The sequence below is a fragment of the Syzygium oleosum genome, unplaced genomic scaffold (genome assembly GCF_021117445.2).
Source record: "Syzygium oleosum isolate NSW1041296 unplaced genomic scaffold, Sole_v2.1 Sole_v2.44, whole genome shotgun sequence".
In the NCBI taxonomy this organism is placed as follows: Eukaryota; Viridiplantae; Streptophyta; class Magnoliopsida; order Myrtales; family Myrtaceae; genus Syzygium; species Syzygium oleosum.
This window is the reverse complement of record NW_026607528.1, coordinates 2,135,419-2,157,152: the sequence shown is the minus strand read 5'-3', so window position 1 is coordinate 2,157,152 and position 21,734 is coordinate 2,135,419. Positions and strand designations below refer to the sequence as shown.

Sequence of the window (21,734 nt, the reverse complement as noted above, 5' to 3'; positions counted from 1 at the left end):
TCGCCTTCAAACACGCCAGCCCCCCACCTCCTTTCTATCCATACGTCTTCTTTACACATCATGTCCACATCTCTCTCTCTCTCTCTCTCTCTCTCTATCTCTTCTGTTTCACCGCTTTCGTTATCGACGAACATACCAGGAAAAGGCCAAATCCGAACCCTTTCGAACCCTTCCCCCGCTTTCGCATCCGCTTTCTCTCTATAAAATTCAAGCTTTCTCTCTCTTTCTCGTCACTGACCATCTCCATCGCCGGAAGGAAGATTCCGCAGAGAACGAGGAAATCAACTCCATCGCCCATTTGCCCCGCGCGTGTAATCGGAGCTCTTTCAGCCGCAGGCCGCGTCCTCCGCTTCGGTCGAGGGATCGGGGCGAGTTCGGATTTTTGAAAGTTCGTCGTTCTTGAAAAGAGCCCTGCACCGTTACGTTAAACCCAAGCTTTCGCTTTTTGCGTTCTCTCTCTACCGACTGCTCCGCGTGGGTGGGTGGGTGGGTGCGTTTCGTTAGCTAAGTTTAGCTCTCTTCAGGTGCAGGTAAGGAGGTGCTTCGCGTTGGGTTTCTCTTCCCTTTTTTCTCGTTTTTATTTTTTTTTCTGGGCGGTGGATGCTTTGGGATTCCTAGTGTGTGTGTGTGTGTGTGAGAGAGGAAGGGGCTAAAGTGTGAATAGGAATCGGTTCCGGGTTTGTCCGTGCCGTGTTGAGGCAGGTGATGAGGGTAGTTCGGACTTCTGAGGCACTGAGGCGTTTGTTTGGCCTTTTTTCGGTTTCCGATGCAGTTGAATGATGTAGGATCTTGAACGGACTCCTTGCATGGTTATGGTGTTTTGATCGCCGGTCCGATATGCACATCTTGGTGCCGAAAGAGGTTTGGGGAGGGAGGGAGAGTTGGCATTTTAAGGGTATCCTTGGGGATGTTAGTCTGATCTTAAGATTTTTCGAACTGTCATTCGTTTGGCAGTTTTATCGCCCGAGAGTTTGGTTGATGGACTCGAGCGACATCGTGACTCGGTTCTTGTTGATAACTAGAGGACTAGCATGGTGTTGTTTTTCCCTTTTGTCAAAATGATGGGATCCCCTGCTGCTTTCCTTTTCTTTTGCCGCTATCTCGTGTGATTAAGGATGTGCCGTTCCAATCATTTCCCGAATCATCGGAGCAGGTCGCTCTCATCTGGGGTCGTTATGGACAGTGTGTCAGGTGATGACTTGGCATGTTCGTTAGAGATTAGTTATGCCGGGATTCGATAACTCTGGAAATTACATCTTTTATGTAGGATCTGGTGAACAGCAAGGGGCACAGTCGCGTCGTTAGAATTTGATGTTGCAATGTGGTTGTTGATCGCAGAATGCAATGTAGTCTATTTAGGTTTCGCCAAGAAGTTTGATAGCAAACAAAGCTGTGTGGCTTTTTTTAACTAAGAAACAGGAGCCAAGGTGAACGCTGATGCAGATTCACCTAATTAAATAAGTTCTTTGCAAGAAGAGCAACACAAAAAGAAGAAAAGAAAGAAAAGAAAAGGAAGAAAAAAAACTTATTCTCAAAATTGTGCAGAGAAACAAGAAACAACTTTTTTTTACTTCTTGTTTCTTTTCCAAAACTGTTTCTCGGCACAAATATTTGCAAAAATATGCCTGGAACAAAAAGTTTACCAAACGCATTTCTGTTCCCAAACTATTTCTGGGAACAAAAGAACAGAAATTTTTACTGTTTTGCACGTTACCAAACGAGCCCTAAGCATCATGGCGTCGCCACTCGACCACAAACACCCTCACTCGTGAATTCTCACGACGCTAACTCCATCCGCCAAATCCAAATACATAGACCACAACTCGATTCAAGGGTCGCTCAGATTTGATAGAGTCACGTTTGCTTTTGAAAATCATGGCAAGCAAGCATGATGGAGAAGAACATTAAAAGTGTCAAAAATTATATACGACGTTCATTTTGGTGCCAAAATTTTTTTTTCGGATCACTTAAGTGCCGATTTTTTTAAAAACGATCACTTAAGTGTCAACTCTGATCAGGTTCGCCGGAAATCTGACATGATCATTTTTTATTAATTTCTCAATCCAATGTGGCTCGCCGGAGTGCCCAATAAGCAAATAACCCTAAACGACGTGGTTTTTCTCATAAATATAATCCCTAATTTAATTTTTTTTTGTTTGGAACCCTAAATCGATTATTTTTTGTCGGAAGAACCCTAAATTTTCACGTTCTTGGATGCGCTCTGCTCTCACGGAAATCAATCAGACGGACTGGTGGTGACCGGCGACGGAGACTAGACGCTAACAGATTTTGCTTCGCTTTGCCCTCTTCGCAGCGCGTGTCCATTTCCACCATGAGATCACCAAGAAGAAAGAGAGATTTTCAAGATCCCCAAAGTGGCTGATTCCCTTGCGGCAGCCAAGTCCGCAAAATCGCAGAAATCGGCCTCTAAAAACCCTAATCCGGTGAGTAATTGCTCCTCCCAGGAACAAGATTCGAGATCGGAAGTCTTTTTTGGCGAAGAGGAACGCAAGGAAAGGGGAATCCAAATATAAACGAGCGGCCTTTGCAGAACGAGATGGGCGAGGCCAAATCTGGACGAGCGGCTTGTGAGCGACGCATGCCCGTCCCTAACCGTTGTCGGCGTCGTCCGGCCAGATCTGGTCGGCTCGATTAGTGCCGGCGACTCGGCTGGTGGCAACGATGAGGGAGGGGCAAAAGTCGAACTCCGATGATTCGTGGGAGCAAGTAGCGCCATTGTTGCAGAGAGGAGCTTAGAGAGAGAGAGAGAGAGAGAGAGAGAGTAACTGAGGAGAGAGATGAAGAGATAAAAAAATGTCCATATTTTCTTTTCTTCTTCGTGGGACAGCAGACAAAGAGCCAACGTGGACTTGTCTTTTAATAAAAATTGCCAACTCATATTAATTTTTTTAATATAATTGCCACGTAATATTTTTGGCCGGAAATTCTCACCATTGACACTTAAGTGAGTTAACGAAAACTTTTGACACTAAAGTGAGCGCTACACATAATTTTTGGCACTTTTAGTATCATTCTCCCGCAAGCGTGTTAACCTCTACTATAAGTAGTGTTCCTTCTCTTTTTCGTTTCCTTGACTATTTGTTGGGGCTCTGTCCGTTTAATCGTTAGAGCTATCACAAGACAGTCTTGGACATTGGTAATCTGTCGCAAGGCATCAACGGTGCCCAACATTGCTTAAAACTAGGGAAGCTCGATGAACGTGGATTTGAGTTTGGTCCAAGGCCCATATGCGTGAGTAGACATGGTTCAACCCCTCCCTCAAATTAGGGGGAAATTATTTGAATTTGGGGCAAGTATAAGTTTGCCTATGAACCTTCAATTGTTACAAAGTATCACTGAACTCTCATTTCTGTTATCGCCATTGACACTCCATTATATTTGGGAAAATGACACAAATGGATTCTAAACTTTTGCCGAATGTGTAATGTCATTTTTAAACTTTTAAGATGTTTAATGCGGTCTATGAATATTTGATACATATTCAATTTAGTCCCTAAACTATATGGAAATTTTCAATGTTGTCCTTTCATTAATTCAAGTTCAAGGATAATATTGAAATTTTCATATAATTCAGGAACTAGATTAATACGTACCAAAAGTTTAGGGACTACATTAAACAAATTAAAAATTCAAGAACGGCATTGAACATGCGACCAAAATTCAAGAACCATTTGTGTAATTATCCTCTATTTATTCAGTTGGCATGTGCAATGCAATGGCTTTTAAAATTTTGCAGGAAATCTTTCTTTTGCCCTTAATTGATGTAGAAAATTAAAAACATAGAAAATGGAAAAAATATATATATTAATGTTATAATAATCGAAATTAAATATCGACAATAACATTAAATCTTTAATTGGGCCGATCGCCGACAGGCGTCGCCCTTCTCACCACGCCCAGACGTTGTTCGATGAAATCCCCCAGCGAGCAAAGGGATGTGGAGTCTTCAAACTCATCCTTTTTGGAGCTTGAGGCAGTGAGGGACGTGGAAGCCTGTGCCAGGAACGTGATACCCACGACATGGGTGTTTCCGTCCTTCTAACTTTTAAGGGTGTGTATGGAGCCAATATTAGGAGTGTATTTAGCGCCGCCCTAAATAATGTCGCCGGTCTATTTCGTAGGTTTTAGTTTTACATCTACACGATGTTATATAGGATGTGGAAGGGGTGTGAATAGTAAATTGGCGATGCTACTCCTTGATGAATTTGCAATGAATTTTTTTATCTTCTTTCTATCGATTCAACGCTTTACTGCTTTTCGCCTACAAATCAACTATTATCTCTGGGAAAAAATCTAAAAATGTATCAAGTGAAGTGGATTTGAATAGTGAAATAGTGATGAAGCAGGTTGAGGATTTTTTTTTCGTTTGTAATTTCAGACTTCACTTATTATATTCTTAGTTATAGTTATACCATTAAAGATTTGGGTTAATACTACAAAAAATTCCAAAATGGTACACTCGTGCCGCATTTACCACAACTAATTTTCATGTTACAAAAAACTCCAAACCGGTATGGTCACATCACATTTACTCCAAATCAATTGTCGTATAAAAAAAATCTCAAATTGGTACATTCGAGCCACATTTACCTCAAACTGGTGAAGAGATCCCAAAGTTTGGGGTAAATATGGCACGGATGTATTAGTTTGGAGTGAATGTGGCACAGGTGTATCAGTCTGCGATTTTTTGTGTCATGACAATTAGTTTGGGGGTAAATGTTGCACGGATATATCAATTTGGGGTTTTTCATGACACGAAAAATAGTTTGTGGTAAATGTGACATGGGTATACCAGTTTATGATTTTTTGTGGTATTAGTCCTAAACATTTTGCCATTGTTTTAAAAAAAATTATATATTAGATGAACTTTTGGATTATACGAAAGTTGTCTTACTTCTTGATCGGGGTTGCAGAAGTTTGATTACTTTCATATGTCACACTTTTTGGTAAATGTGTTCATACTCTTAGTATTCCTACCCTAAAGTTTTTATTCCCATGCATATTGCAGCGCAATATTTTTTTTTATTAAGGTGGAATGAGCAGTATGGAGTTATCGATTGCATTTGTCCTCTGAAGATAGTCGGTTGATTTTTTTTTCGAATTTGAAAAACTAGATAGTATAATATCATTTTATTCGTGGCAAAACCCAAATAGTATATGGTGACGTGGCTTTTAGAGTTTAGATTGGAAAGTATGCAGCCACTGATATTTTTTTCTTCTTACGGCGATTCTCCAGCCAAAAAATGAAGCCCTACTAATTGACAAGGTAAAAGATGATTAGTGTAATGAAAAGCCTGCTACATAAGAACTTTAGCTTTAAATATAACTACATTCTTCTCCTTTTTAATTGCGTATATTGCTCGAATTGGAAAGCGAAAGACGATTGGAAGAGTTATGGAAGGAATGATGTGGATTTTCATTCTGATTTTTACTTGGATGAGGGCAATGTTCCACGGCTGGAACTGCTGAGTAGTTGGAGGATCAGGTCTCCAGTTTTTACTAATGATAATGTCTATGAAATTGCTGTTGTTTTGCGATAAAAAGTCGATTTTTTAGAATAAAATGTCAGACTCTTCCACTGCTGGTGTTTTGCAATGAAAAATGATGTTTTTAGAATGACAATTTGTGGAATTTGTTAGGTTAGAAAAATCATGTCCTGCCTCTAAACAAGCTTGGCTTGTTATTGTGGACACAGCCTAGTCTTTAACACCGACAGAGAGGCTGAAATAAGGCCAACTGCACTTCTTTTCAAATATCAAATGTACTACCAAGAACAAAAGACTGCAGCCCAGAATGCTTGTGGCCTTAACACTATCATTGCCACATCTTATACACTCGAATATAGAAAACAAACTCCATCTCTTGATCTTAAATTGAAGAGTATCATAACAACAAAAGGTACTAGAACATTATCATACTTCCAACTCTTTAAACAGCTACTTCTGGTTGATTTTCCTCTTTCTTGGAGTTCTTGTTGATCCAACACTTCCAATGTCCTCCGAATGCTCCACCGCTTGTTTCCATTTCTCTTGCTTCTTTTTCATAATGTCTTCCTTTTGCTGCTGGACGAAAGAAATGCATGCTATAAAAATCAAATTTCAAATCTTTACATAACAACTCGTTTACAACCATAAAGCTGTACCTCTATTCCCACTATAGTGATAAATATGCGAGTTGCACTCTCTACCTTCTTAGCATTGACCAAAACATTGTTGGTATCTCTTAGTAGAGAAATGACTCGACTGCCTTCCCATCCAGGCTATTAAGAACCAAACAATGCTCAAGTTAAAATGGCTCTTATAATCGTTCAAGTGCATAGCCAGTTACTTAAAAGTAAGGTTGAAAGTACCTTTTGAGTGGTGACATTGTTATGATGCATCTTTTTGACTAGTTGGTTGGCTTCTCTTTGTCAGACTATCTCCTCATCATGTTCATTTAAGAAAAATAAAGTTAGAAAAAAAAGACCGCCACAGAGACCAGAAACACAAAATGAATAAACCTTACCTTCTCCTTTTGTTTCCATGGACAATTTCTTGAGTTGTGGCCTCGCTTGAAGCACAAATGGCATGTGATTTTTGTGCCTTGTATTGACACTTTGAATCCATTTTTGGATTCTCCTTCCTCTGTTATTCTCGTATCTTTAGGCCTACCAGGCATAATCCGAGGCGTTGGTGCGTCCTAAGCTTCTCTATCACTGGAAGGCCAAACGAGTGAACGGTGCACATTATTACCTGATGCCAAATGAGTAAACTGATTTTTAGACCTCCTACTGTTAGTACACTTAGTATCCAATTGGATATAATGCAAGCTGCAATAGAATTTCGACAAATAACATTTCAAGGGGAAAAAGAGAAAAAAAAAACATGGGCAACTCGTCGAAAAGACAGGTCAAGAAAAGTTTAAGCATAGGAAGTGCAGCAAGCAAAACTAATCAAAGTGCAACAGGGATAATAAGTAATCTGAGCACAGAAAGACTGCTCCAAATACTGACAAGGGACATGACAAATTATAGGGCATTTGTTTTTGCAAAACAAATGGTCAATTGGATTCCAAAATTGCATGTTCATGATAGCTGAACCTTTGTTACAATTGAGCTTCAATATCCCAAATAGAGCGCAATCTCAAATGCACATCACTGGACTCTGGCGACCTTGTTCTTCACACCAGAAAAATTTTCAAATTTGGTATTAACAGCAACCTCTATCATTTTGACAGCAAAATCAACTGCAATAAGATCTCAACCTCTCAAAACTTTGATTCCAAGACTTCCAACCGCAGTGGGTACAACCATGCCAAGCCAACTCTGACAGCAGCTTCCCAAAGTAACAACCTCTAAGTTCTTTATTAACCCAACAAAATTTAGCAGCCAAACAGAATAGCTTCAAAACCTGAATCACAACTACTCTCTGTGAATAAGACTCCAAAAGACCTCCATGCAGGTGCCAATTATTATACCAAATTGAAATACAATCGTCCAAATTATTGGGCACTATATCTGACTAATTGGCTGGACTTTCAGTATTTCAAAAACATCTTAACGGACAGTTTCAGCTCTGCAATGCTTCTGTTGATCGTAATCAGGGCAATGTGGGATAAAAATAGGCGAACATCCTTCACCTTTCCAAGGATGCATTGTCAGCGTTTGGAGCAGTCCAAGAAACATCGAGTTCGGATCCTTTGATGATTTTGTTTCCTTTTAGAAGAGCCTTTCCAAAGCTCCTTTGGATGATTCAGCATTTACATCACAATTGGTGGAATAATAACTAAATCCTGCCAGTGAATAAAATGAAATGAATCTAGCAACTAACATCAACAAACTACTAATAATACCCCAACGTTTACAGATCTTTGTTTGTCAAACTCAATATGAATTTTCTTTTTCAACTCTTTCAATCCAACTGATAGGCATCTAACATCAACAATTACAGAAGCTTTGATCAAGTTGTATAGTGAATTCAACTTAAGTTGCTTGTTTTTTTGGATATATAGTATGATTCTTTCCCTAACATTATGATTTGTTCACATATCAAAAAATGAATGCAAGACAGTTTTGTAATGGCATGTAGGATAAAGGAAAGTTTCCTCAGGAAACTTATGAAAACGCTTCCTGTGTTTTTTTTTTCCAGCAAGTAAACGCACTAATAAGAGCTTATCCATAATATAAGGGATCATTTCACAGTGCAGCCCATTATGTCAAAATACATTCTCGTTCCTGTCTGCCATCTTGATCATTTACTCGACTCAAAAGTTCTGGTAAAGATGGCATTACTAACTCTACAAACAGTACGAAGTATTCTTTGGGCTAATCTATTATTTGCCTTGGACTTTTAGGCATATCCTGGATTCAAAGCAAATGAACATGGATCCATAGTCGGCAAAATTCGAGTTGCAATTTTCTCGATCGATCCAAATAATTCACAATGGTTTTGCTTTTGGCCTAGTTCCTAGTTAATTCACAACCACACCACTAGGAGAAAAGTCTGTTCTTGCATTTATTGTTTCTCGACCGAAACGATTACCTTAATCGGTTAATGCAAACAATTTCGTGATAAAATGTGTGGAACACAATGGCTGGACAAATTTTGTCCCAAGCCAATAGCATATGCATACTAAGGGATGCCCTCTCGACATGTTCCTTTTGCATAGTAAATTCATTCTTAACCGTGCCTTAGAAACATGCAGTCATGAACTGCATGGTGATCGCAGAGAAAACTAAAAGCCAATATCATGAGCTCCATATAGGGTCATTCATTTAGCATTTCTTGACCTATACGATTACCTTTGCATGCGCCTGTATACATCAGTTTTTACTCAGTAATTCCAGCATTCCAAAATCTATCGAACGAGGAGAATCTTTATTTCTCTGCATAGGATTAAGAATCTTACCCGAAGGCTAATGAAAAATGATGCACTTAGAAGGCCTTTTGATCTATTTCCATTACTGGCATGATGAGCGTAAACATTTTGCCGAAGCACGCATTAACTTCCACGACATTTTCCCCATAGATTCCTTGAATTCAAGTAAGAAAACAATATCACTGTCCTAGGAAATACAATGCAAAGGTAATAAATCTTAAAAGAAATTGCAAACAGGAAATACAAATGAAAATTGGGTTACAGATCTCAAAAGAGAAAAGGTAGCTTACCTGCTTAATGTACCTTTGTCAGGAAATGTAGATCATCGTAACTATTCTGACTCATCCCATCGCAATATTCAAATTCTTTTCATGTATGATATGAGTCAAATGCTTCTTTCTCGTAATTTCGACAAATCCTTGTACTCGCTAATTCTGGTATTGTTTTGAGTGACTTGCATCCAGAAATGTCCAATAACATTAATTTCTCCAATTCCTCAAGCCCTTCAAGCTCAGTCAGTTTCTCACAATTTTGCAAAACCAGACTAATCAAGTTGGTACATAATGACAAATCAGGTAAGATCTCGATCGAGGAACATCCTGAGATATCAATATGTTTTAGAGACGAGTTTTCGCAAAATTCAATAGATAACTTCTTCAAACCCTTGGATTTTGAAAGGTCCAGCCTCTGAATTAAAATGCACTCAGAGATATCTATCTCTTCCAAGGACTTCAACCTATCAAGGCCTTGAATATCAACCAAGTTTTCGCAATGTCCAGCATTGAATATCTTCAGACCTTCGGATTTTGAAAGGTCCAGCCTCTGAATTAAAGTGCACTTAGAGATATCTATCTTTTCCAAGGACTTCAACCTATCGAGGCCTTGAATATCAACCAAGTTTTCGCAATATCTAGCATTGAATATCTTCAAACCCTCGGATTTTGGAAGGTCCAGCCTCGTAATTGAAGTGCATCCACATATATCTATTTTTTCCAAGGACTCCAACCTATCGAGACCTTGAATTTCAACCAAGTTTTTGCATTCTACAGCATAGAATATCTTTAGACCCTCGGATTTTGAAAGGTCCAGCCTTTCGATTGAAGTGCACTGAGAGATATTTATTTCTTCTAAGGACTCCAACCAATCGAGACCTTGTATTTCAACCAAGTTTTTGCATTCTTCAGCATTGAATATCTTTAGACCCTTGGATTTTGGAAGGTCCAGCCTCTCAATTAGAGTGCAACAAAAGATCTTTATTTCTTCCAGGGACTTCAACCTATCAAGGCCTTGAATATCAACCAAGTTTTTGCAACATCCAACATTGAATATCTTTAAGCCCTCGGATTTTGAAAGGTCCAGCCTTTCGATTGAAGTGCACCAACAGATATTTATTTCTTCCAAGGACTCCAACCTATCGAGACCTTGAATTTCAACCAAGTTTTTGCATTCTTCAGCACTGAATATCTTTAGACCCTCGGATTTTGGAAGGTCTAGCCTCGTAATTGAAGTGCATTTACATATATCTATTTTTGCCAAGGACTCCAACGTATCAAGACTTTGAATTTCAACCAAGTTTTCGCAATCAAAAACATTGAATATCTTTAGACCCTTGGATTTTGAAAGGTCCAGCCTTTCAATTGAATGGCACCAAGAGATATCTATTCCTTCCAAGGACTCCGACCTATCGAGGCCTTGAATTTCAACTAACTTTTCACAATCTCGAGCAATTAATTTCTTTAGACCCTTGGATTTTGGAAGGTCGAGCCTTTCAATTGAAGGACAATCTACGATTTCCAAGCTTTCCAAACATTTCAAATTGTCAAGACCTCGAATTTCAAGTATAAGATCGCAATACTTGACCGATAATGTCCTCAGATGACTAAATAGCGAAACGTTCAGTGTCTTGATACGCCCGCAAGAAGAGATTTCCAAGATATCCAATTCGAAGGGAGTGTTTAGTGCGGAGGGATGCTCCCAGAAGTGCTCGAGAATTGGGCAAGAATAAAGTTGTAGCACCTTGAGATGGGTTAGGTTGGAAAGTGAAGTCAATTTGCGACTTTGACAGGAGACGCCCAAATGTGTTAAGCTGGAAGGAAGCACCGGCAGCGATTGGAGCTTATCGCAAGAATACAAATATAGGCATTGCAGGGAAGAAAGATTACGGATGCTTTTCGGCAGTTCCCCTCCCAGTTGATAGCAATTTGCAGCATCTAAAACTCGGAGCTTTGTCAGCCTCCCAATACTATTGGGTAATTCTTTTACCTTAGTGCTTCTAATATTCAGAATTTCTAGATTCTGCAAATCCCCAATGCTGTTTGGTAATTGCCTTATTCCACTGCCGTCTAGACAGAGTTCCTCCAGTGCTCCTAATTTACCCAGTTCTGTTGGCAGCCTCTCGAGCCTCTTACAAAAAGTAAGGTCGAGATATTTTAGCTTCGTTGCCATCTGATAAAAAATATTATAAGTGTCGAAAGGTTAGCTCAGAGTGATTATGATTCAAAAGAAAAGAAAAATAGACTTGTTCTTCCATCTTACCATGATGGAACTCCATCCTTGCCATTCATCTGAAATCTCACTATGCGACATATCAAGTACAACTAATTCCTTTAGATGAAAATTGTTTGCTTCAAAAGTCAAGGGACAATTCCGCCATTGAAGCCATTTTAACTTCTTAAATGAATCCTTAAAATCTCCATTAAAATGTGCCCCTCTCGCTTCAAGGAACCTTAGATTCCTTAACTTCTTGAATTGTTGGCCCCCAAAGCCTCCTGAGCGGTTTGCGGTAAGATAAATGGCCTCAATCTTTTCTGTTCCCTGTAAGTAAGAATCAATGTTCATTAACACTATTTATATCCAATTAAAATAATCTGATATCATTGTTCATATCGCTATTAACATGCATCGATGTCTTTTAGAGACTAGCAAAGTGAACATATGATTCCTTCCTTAGCCAATAAACTGTATTCCTTCCATATTAGATATCCAAATGAACTATAATCACGTAGAGACATGGTTATTGTAATAATTGTGACAATTGGGAAAAACAAACTTCTCTTAAAATAAAGAAAATTTAACCTTATAAAGTCCTTTTCTTTTCCCTTTTCTTATGTATTTTCGTGTATATTACCCGACTTTGCTACTTACAATTAAAATAAAATATAACTGTTTTTGTTTTTGCCATTGGATTCGTAACTCATTATGAGTAACTAAACTTGTGATAGGTAGTTATATTAATATTTTCCGATGTGATTTTTCTTTTATTGATAGTAACTTGAAATAATAATTATATTTATGCTCTCTATTATTGTTAGCATATATTATTAATTGAAATTTTCTAGTATAATAAACAATCCTTATTTAACAACTTTGCTTTAATTTAAAATAATTCATTAATAAAAATACAAAGTCATTTTTTAATTATGAATTTTGAAGCTATTCTAGGTTTCATGGAATAGCTATTAGTTCCTTGGGCCCCTAGGAATAGTTATTCCTGATTTGAGAGAACAACTATTTCTAATCCATTTTTGAATCAATGGAACGAATAATTGCTTCATCAGAATAGATTTGAAATATTTCTAATCCAAATGTGCAGCAAGCTTTCACCAAGAAAAATCACTCATGCATGAGAAGTTTACAAGTAATACAGAAATTTCATGGATTTCTAAATCCGGGTCAGTTTCTCCGAACTAGAAAAATGTTTTAATTGTACTTCACAATGTTGTACAAGATTTCATGGATACACAGGGGAGAATGACATAATTAGCAGAGAATGGATTAGATCTCAACACCTGATAGGAATTCAAGAGAAGAGTAGTTATAACAAAAGGAAGCAACTTCCAAGAGAAGTAATCATGCTCAGATTAGTCATTTCCCTGATAAACGTCTCTCTTAAAATATTAAAGAAATCCTATCTATCATCAAAATTCTTTGTCTTCAAGGGTGTAATTTTTTAATCTTCAATAATCTATCGACAGAGTTTGAGTATACTCATGGCTAAATCTCATAAACAAGCCCGACCGTTTGTATTTGGGGCAAAAGTAATACAATCTTTCAAACTTTCCAAAAAAAAAAAGCCTAACCTTTTACATCTAGGACAAAAATAACACAACTTTGCGAACATACCAAAAAAAGACTCAACCTTTTATCGTGGAACAAAACGGAAACCGTTACAAGTTCTGTCCAAAATCATCATCAAATCACCATAGACACCCTACATGGCTCATTGTGCTGACACAAAAACGACGTCATTTTTTTTATTTATACTCTTTGTTACCAAATTTTTAGCATTTTGTAAATGTCTTTTGTGGTCATGATTAAAGGGGTTCATTGTGAATGTCAGTACCATGAGCAATGTAGGATGACGCTTGGCGACTTACGGTGAGAATAGACATAATTTGTGACGTGCGTCAATGTTTTTATCCTACAAATGAAAGGTTGAGTTTTTATCTGGGATGCTTGAAAAGTTATGTTATTTTCATCCTACGTGCAAAAGATTAGGCTTCTTTTTAGGATTTTTTAAGGTTGTATTATTTTTGTTCCTGGTTCTAAAGCTTGTGCCCTTTTTTATTTGGATGTATACTCACTAATATCCAAGGAGTGTGTTATGAATGTGTTTCAATTATGCTTTAAATGTCTTTCATTTTTTGTTTATTTGTAAGTCGTCCTAGTGCTCATGTCCATGCTTCGCACTTCACATGCTTTTTTTTTTTTTTTATCAAAGTTGATTGTACCTTTAGATAACACATGAAGATAAATTTATATATTTTGATTAAACGTGGGAATAAACTTAAAAGAAGATCTTGTATCAGTTTTATCAAAACTACTTTGATTTAAACGTAATGAACCCAACAAAAATACTGAAATAATTACGTCAAATAATGTGCCTTTTTAGTTATAAAAGTTAGTCATAACAATTTATTTAGATATAAAATTTACAGCGTATTAATTTTTCTTGTGGTTATTTTAGCTTATTTATGATGTAATACAAAAGACATAATAAATAGACATTAGCTTTGACATTGCTAGTACTTGAGATTATAAATAGGTTGCACGTTGAAAACACAAACAAGTGCTAGTCTTTTGAGCAACTTACTTTGAATCAAACTGAATGACGTATTCAAAGTAATAGAATACAATCACATACTTAATTATATACAAAATAGAATTTTAGAGTATTTATCTCTGGGACTTTTTATGTGGAAAAAATAAGACATTTCTCTTTTTAATGGTCATTGCGTGAAGTACGCTTAACGTTATGTATGTCTATACATGTTCCTGTTCTATCATGTGAATTTTGGTAAAAAGAGCAATTCCTAACCTAATATAACATAAAATAAAATACCCCTTCCATTCTCAATTAGGGTATAACGATTGAAATTTCATAAAACATGCGGGCACGATTACGCCAATTGTATTAATTCTAACACCGGGAGATTTGAATTCTATGATTTATATATCCTAAGTAGTTATTGTTCACAGTAGCATAGTCAAGTTATTTGTTACACGTGTCAAGGACGTAACCCAATCAATTATATAAATTCAGATTTTTTCAAAGTAGAATACCCCTATCAAGTATCTAATAAATTTTAAAGTACCTCATTCTTGGAAAAAACTTCGTAATGTACACTTATATAAGAAAAATCTCAGATAAGATGCAGCACTTACTAAGAGAGGGTAACCTCCTAATTTCTAATCATGTCAATGAAACGATATGAGGAAAATAATATTAGAAAGTTCTCTGTTCACTAGAGCAAGCACTAAGTAGAGGACCAACCTCACTTTGACAGTAGAACACGGACTAAGGGAACAAAAGAAAAGAAACGGTTACCTCATCTTCTTCCTCTAGTATTTTCAAGACTTCCTCGGAGTCCCATAACCTACTGCGATTCCGAGGCTCCTTCTTGTCTTCCTGGCGGACAATTTCTCGACCAAAATCTCGCAATTGGTCATGCATTCTAAGCTCATGATTCTCTCCGACTTTTATTAATGACCTTAATCTCAATACTACAATGCCTTGCTTTGGGTAAAGTTCACAAGCGTCCCACATGTAGGATGCGATTCTCAAGTCAGTGCCAATGAAAAAACAAGCAATATCCAGAAAAATCTGTTGTTGTTCATAATCTAAAGCGTCATAACTTATCCTTAGCTTTTCTTGCACTTCCTTAGGAGGGACATTTCTTAATTTTCTTAACGTATCTGTCCATACCACTAGCTCTTTATCGCACAAAAATGAACCTACAACCTTTAGAGATAAGGGAAGCCCTCCGGTAGCGGACACAACCTTACGAGTAAGGTCCTCAAATTCCTTTGGAGGAGCGTCCCTTCGAAACGCATGTCTACTAAACAGAATCAAAGAGCTATCCCCATCCATTTCCTCATGTTCATACTGGTAGTCCACCTTAGCATTGTCAAGAATACTTTTGTTTCGGGTGGTAATAATGATCATACTTCCTGAAGAAAACCAGTTATGCTTTCCAGCCAAAGCCTTCAATTGATCGTCATCATCCACATCATCGAGAAGAATGAGCACTTTCTTACCTACAAACTTGGATGAAATGAACTTAATCCCTTCATCCTTATTGGAAACTTGATTTTTTGGATTCAATATATCAGAGATTAATTGATTTTGCAAGTAGTCAAGTCCTTTACCCTTACATGACTCCCTTATATCAGCAATGAAGCTACAATGCTCAAATTGATTGGATAGCTTGTTGTAGATGGTTTTAGCAAGAGTAGTCTTACCAATGCCTCCCATTCCGTGGATGACAACAAATAGGGTGGCATGAGAATTATTATCGACAAATTCCATAACCTTCTTCATATGACTATCAATTCCGACCAAATTCTCAGGAAGAACCAACTCAAACTTTTCCTTCAGCTCGAATAACACTTGTTGAACAACTGATTTTACCAATTTTGCTTCATACCTATCAAATGTGACAAGAGTTCAAATACATGGCAATAGCAATTTTATATTGTTTAACTAATGATAACACAGCAAAAAAAAAATCGGAGGATAAATCGGAAAACTTAAAGAATTGTTTTTGCCACACCATCATATATTATCTTACACACTAAGATTAAAGCGGGAAATGGTGGTGGTTGCTTCACATGGCGTGCCCCATCCCATTATTACTCTGACATCATTTATTAAGCCATAAGAAACTTGAGGGTGTCACTATGAATCTTGAATATTACATGGATTATGGATTTGAATTAAAGTTTAAACTTGTTGTTTGTTAAAGACATCAGAGTTGATTTGGTCGTGACATTGAAAACTTTCTATAGCGTTTGAGTAGGCAAAAATCCAATAAGCAATCGTCATATCTACCAATGACATATTTCTTTCGTAAAAATAATTTACAGCAACTAATTAACGACATTAATAATGTAACAAATGTAACTTGGGAAGATAAAGAATTAAGGCTTTGACAATCAACTTGCACGGTACATGATGTTACGAGTTTTGATCAGGAACCACCAATAAGTTGTACTATTAATCTCAAATAAATACGTAATTAGAAAAGTTTATGATGAAGATTAATGTAGCTTATACTATAAACTAGAAAAAAAAAAGGCACAACATAACCAAATTTTTGGATATAAGAGTAAAAATTCATTTTAAAAAATCTTATATTATTCAAGTGAATGTGGTCATAACTATTAAAATCTATAGTTAGATTGGTCGATGTCATTAAATTAATTCTAAAAAAAGAATTAACTTATGGAACTCATGCATCGTAGGATCTTACTGCTAGCAAGATCTTACTGCTTTTTTTTCTTTAGAAAAAGAAAGAAAGAAGAAAAATGAAGCAGGTAGGAACGAGAACAACCAGAAAACACCCATACAAATTAAAAGAAAGTAGAGAATGCTTTCGGGAAAGATTTTACCCATTGGCGAATTTGGCGTCCCATCCGCTCAGTAAACCGACGTCAGTGAGCGCTTGCTTCCATTTCTCCAAAATCGTTGGGTCGGAACCCCTCTTACGCGAACGGCTTTCACGTTCATGAAATTTGTCTCCAAAAGTCCCGATTTGATGTCGCACATCAGCTGGTTCCACTTTGAAAAATATGGGCAACACTATATGCCCCGTGCTACTATTTTTGCACTCCATTATTTGAACCAGTTCATCAAGGCACCAACTGCTCTCACCATAATTCACGGAGAGAATGGGGATCAGGATCTTACTGTTCTCGATAGCTTCCAAAAGATCTGGTCCGATCTTCTTGCCTTTGCGGAGCTCTTTTTCGTCTTTGAAAGCATGAATTCCGGCATTGATTAGCCCTTCGGAGAGGTGACTCGTGAAGCCTTTTCGAGTATCTCGACCTCTGAAGCTCAAGAACACATCGTAACGGTTTCCAGTCGGCGCGGTCGACGACCTAGATGCACCATTGTTAGTTTCTGTCGAAGACGAAGTAGATCCACCAGCATTAGTTCCCGTTGGTGCAGTCAACGAACCAGATGCGCTAGTATCAGCATCTTCTGCTTTCCCACACACGCTAGCTTTCTTCCTATTGAGACGATGCATTTCGTCTTTGCTCTGACTCTGTCCTGGGTTTTTGCTTTCAAGTCTGACGGAGAAGAAAACCAGAATGCCTCTCAGGAAATACGAGATGCCTGCCTAGGAAGAAGACAATATGTGAGGAATAAGGATGCAGAACAATGGAAAGAAAGAAAACCAAAGGAAATAGACAAGTGCTGTTAAAATTTCAATACCCAAGTGTTGGAGAAGATGAAAAGTGGGGAGAGAGAGAGAGAGAGAGAGAGCTTCAAGTTGCAGAGCGGTTTCTCACTTGCCAAATAAGAAAAAAAGTAAGAGTTGGCCTGAACTGCACGTGACAAGCAATGAGTGCGGTCGCATGTTTCCAGAAAATGTGGTCAAAATAGACAGCGTTAGTCCCAGTGCTTTGCACCGTTGAACTTTCCTTTTTTTTGTTAATTTATTTTCCACAAGAAAAAGGTATTTTGGTGTATATATATAAGCTTTTGATCCCACTTGAAATTTTGCCCACTCACTTTGAGCTTATTACATATTGTAATATAAGATGGATAAACTCCATTTTATGATTGAAATGTTGTATTATCAACAATCACTTATGCGAAAAAAAATTTATCGCAACATATGTCAAGGATCATAAGTAATATATATGTTTCTTTTTTATTTCATTTGGCACCCATCTCTGTCCTTAATTTCGTAAGGAAATTAAAATGCCTTTATTCTTTTGGTTTTACTTTATTCTTGAAAACATCAAAGAGCAACCAAAAGTATCACATTAGTGACATTATGCATACATGGTAAGATTTTCTTGTTTATCGTGAAAGATGATGTAAGTTATGACCATAAATGTCGAAAAAAAGTACTTACTTGCAAGTCTTGGTCTGAATAGGAAAATGTTAGTTTTAGAAGTCTTAGCTTGAGGGGAAAAATTTTACATATAAAGTCTTTGGACAGAAACTCTAAATTGATCCATTTTACTTATTCATCGAATCTACGAAAATGGACATCATAAAGTTGAAAGGTCGGGACACTTTCCAAGAAAATTACGATTCCATGACATTCTAATGCATAACTGAAAGTTCATATTCCCCATGATAATGTTGACAGTGTAGGACAATTTTAATAGCAAGCGGAAAGCTCAAGATTGTCTAGAATATTAGCTTAAAGAGATGGAAAATTCACTTTTTTCTAAAAATGTTTGTTTTTTTTTTTGAAAAAAAAAAAGAAATGAGAGTTGTCCAAATTTCCACTCTAGTATAATTATTCCCACCTATGAATGCTAGTACCCAATCATTTACTAAAACACATTTATAATTATTCCCACCTATGAATGCTAGTGCCCAATCATTTAGAGCACATTTAAACCCATAGTTTTCAACTACTTATTTTTTTCCTACATCTGCCTTACTTTTTCTAGCTATAAATTTCTTGTTGAAATTAGAAAAAATAAAGCTTAAATAGTCAAAGTAAATATGATTATTATTGTAGCTAACGAAGATGACTACTTTTCAAAATATATATTTAATGAGTACCTTGATTATAGTCATCACATATATACACACACATTGTCAATCTCACCGATGGATCCTCTTTTAAAGAATATAACTGTAATTTCATGAGGCAATAAATCAAGAACATAGTTCTCAAGCTCAATTCTCACCCTCTCAAACCCTCTAATCCACAATTTCCATGAGAAAGCCCTAACTGGCATTTCTTCAAACAACGGAAGACGACGTAGCCGAAACAGTGCAATCCCGAAAGAGCAGATCTAAAGCAAATTAGGGACCAAAAACAAGGCAGCAAATGAGATCTAGGATTCAGGAAACCACGTTGGGGACAACGGCCGAGTCAACCATGCTGTGGGGGGAGACGACGTAGCCGAAACAGTGCAATCCCGAAAGAGCAGATCTAAAGCAAATTAGGGACCAAAAACAAGGCAGCAAATGAGATCTAGGATTCAGGAAACCACGTTGGGGACAACGTCCGAGTCAACTATGATGTGGGGGGACGAGGACGAGTTACCTTGTGATCTGACTCGGAGGCGAGAGCGGAGGAGAGCAGGACGAGAGGGAAGAGAGAGAGGAGAGAGAGAGGGATCGGCGGATGGGAACCACGGCGGTCGCCGGTGAGAGTCTGACTTGAGGGTTGGGAGTCGAGGCGTTCTCGTTCTCGTTCTCTCTGTACCTGAGCTTCCGCATCAACAAAAGAGATTTGCAGGTAGCTTGGGTTGGGTTAGGTAAAAATGTAGACCCATTTAAAACACATTTAATATCTGCATTTAATTGAGCTTTACAGCTCAAACCCATAATAACCCATTCATTAATAATAGGTCAACCCACATCGGACCCATTTCATCAAAAATAGGTTTAAAAATGGGTCATCAGCCTATTTTGACACCTCTAAATTGGTAAGTTATCCCCTTAAATGCCACCAAAACGTTTCTCCTTGCAAGTCTTGGTCTAAATTAGAAAACAATAATTTTATAAGTCTTAGTTTGAGGGGGAAAATTTTGCATCTAAAGTCTTTGGATCTGAATTGATCCACTGTACTCACTCATCATATCTACGATATGGACATCCTCCTTCAATTTCTAATTTAAATTGATAAAGTTGAAAGTTCAGGACATTTTCCAAGAAAGTTACGATTCCATGACATTTTAATACAGAAATGAAAGATTATACTCCCCATGATAAAGTTGAAAGTTCATCTTAAATGATAAGAATTTGTTAAAAATTAATGAATATAGCCATCTTAATATAACTAAATAAGATATTTTAACAAAAATAATAAACACAAATTTTATAAAATGGAAAAGGCATCAATAACAAAAAGGTCAAATGACAAAGTTGGTTAGTTGTTATTAGGGGTGATCGGTTCCCGGTCCAGTCTGGTCCCATCCCGGAACCGGGAACCGGACCGGAGGGACCGATTCTCAATTTTCGGAACTGTAGACCGGACCGGAGGGACTTAGAACTGGACCAGACCGGACCGCCGGTCTGGTCCAATGGAACCGGTCGAGAAGGAGGCAGGGAGGTTTGTGCTGGTTTCTCTTAAGGATCACTACGCGAAGAAGGCACTCACGGGAAGACTCAGAAAATTGACGAAGGAAAACGTGCACACAGAGAAGGCCTCCACTACTGCAATTCTCGCATTCAAAGAACGACTGGGACTGACATGGGGCTTTCTTCTCTCCTCTTCTCAACAAAGAGAGCTCGTATGTTTCACTAATGGAAACGCCAAAAAGAAAAGTCCAGTAACTTTTCTTCCTTTCGCAGGTTCGAGACCAACTCGTTGAAGGTGAATCCTCACCGCGAAGGCGTAATCTTCGTCGTGCCAACGCGATACGACCACGTTTGGACTACCCACAGCAACGCCAAACCCCTCGCCTGCAAATCGTTGCCGCTGTTGAACCCCCAATGACTTTTGGCAATGTGACATTTAAAAAATAAAATAAATAAATAAAAACAATCGGTCCGGGCGGTCCGGTTAGGTCCGGTTCCTCTCTTGGAACCGGGAACTAGACCGCCCGAACAGCGGTTCCATTTTAAGGAACCGGGAACCGAACCGACACTCCCGGGAATCCGACCAAACCGACCGGTTCGGTCCGGTCCAATCGGTCTATCTTACTCACCCCTAATCGTTATGTATATATAAAGGATTGATTCCTGTAAAAATGATTGCTCACAAAGATATTTTGAAAGAAATTACGGTAGAAAATGATGTACTCAACTCATAAAAGAAAATGATGAACCAAATCTAAGGTAATTTTTTAAGAATATTTTTATTTACCAATCATTTTCTTGCATTAATTAACTATTTAAGATCGCATAATGAGTATCCAATTTTTGTTGTTTGAGCTTTTTTGTTTTTTGAGGCATTTTTCTTTCTACTCAATTGTTTTTGTTCACATTAGTATTTTATTTGTTACACTGTTTTATATATTATCGACAATCATTTATTCTGACATTTATATATCAGTTAATTTATTTTTCTCCATCTTCCGTATTTTCTCTCTTTTTTTTATGGCAACCCAGGTAAGTGACGGACTTCTTTTAAGATAAATGAGATGAAAATATACATTTACTCTTTAAAAACCATGTGTATTGCACAAACAAATGGAGAATGTAACGGAGAGTTAACCGCAATAATAAAATGAAAAGCTGAAGGGAGTAATGGGTAAACAATCGAAAGTTTAGAGGCAAACGGTGCTGCCCCCAAAGTTAGGATCACTTTTGCGTAATTTTTCCACAAATCCATTCTGCGATGTCAGATTCCTGAAACGCTCGTAAGGAGAATAGGGTGTATTATTCGGGCAGACTGGGAGTGCAAAAATACGAGGAACCCGAACTTATATATACT

General features: G+C 37.7%; 2 protein-coding genes across 3 annotated transcripts in view; one reads left to right on the top strand and one right to left on the bottom strand.

The window, feature by feature from the left end:
• Positions 1-246: 246 nt before the first annotated feature.
• The window catches only part of LOC115694242 (probable E3 ubiquitin-protein ligase RZFP34), a 46,858-nt gene continuing 25,370 nt past the window's right edge, over positions 247-21,734 (top strand). The window contains exon 1 of one of the 2 annotated variants that reach the window (XM_056306490.1): positions 247-530. The gene's annotated coding sequence lies outside the window, so the exon portion shown is untranslated. Of the gene's footprint in view, positions 531-1,036; positions 1,154-21,734 lie in introns of those variants that run through there. The other variant, XM_056306489.1, reaches the window with a different exon arrangement.
• Positions 5,749-15,876, bottom strand: LOC115694239 (disease resistance protein L6-like). Its single transcript, XM_056306493.1, has 5 exons — positions 14,705-15,876; positions 11,413-11,691; positions 9,168-11,322; positions 8,908-9,064; positions 5,749-7,791 (listed from the first exon to the last, which is right to left on the bottom strand). Exons 1-3 carry the CDS (start codon positions 15,695-15,697, stop codon positions 9,247-9,249), a joined length of 3,348 nt encoding a protein of 1,115 aa, XP_056162468.1. The 5' UTR covers positions 15,698-15,876; the 3' UTR covers positions 5,749-7,791; positions 8,908-9,064; positions 9,168-9,246.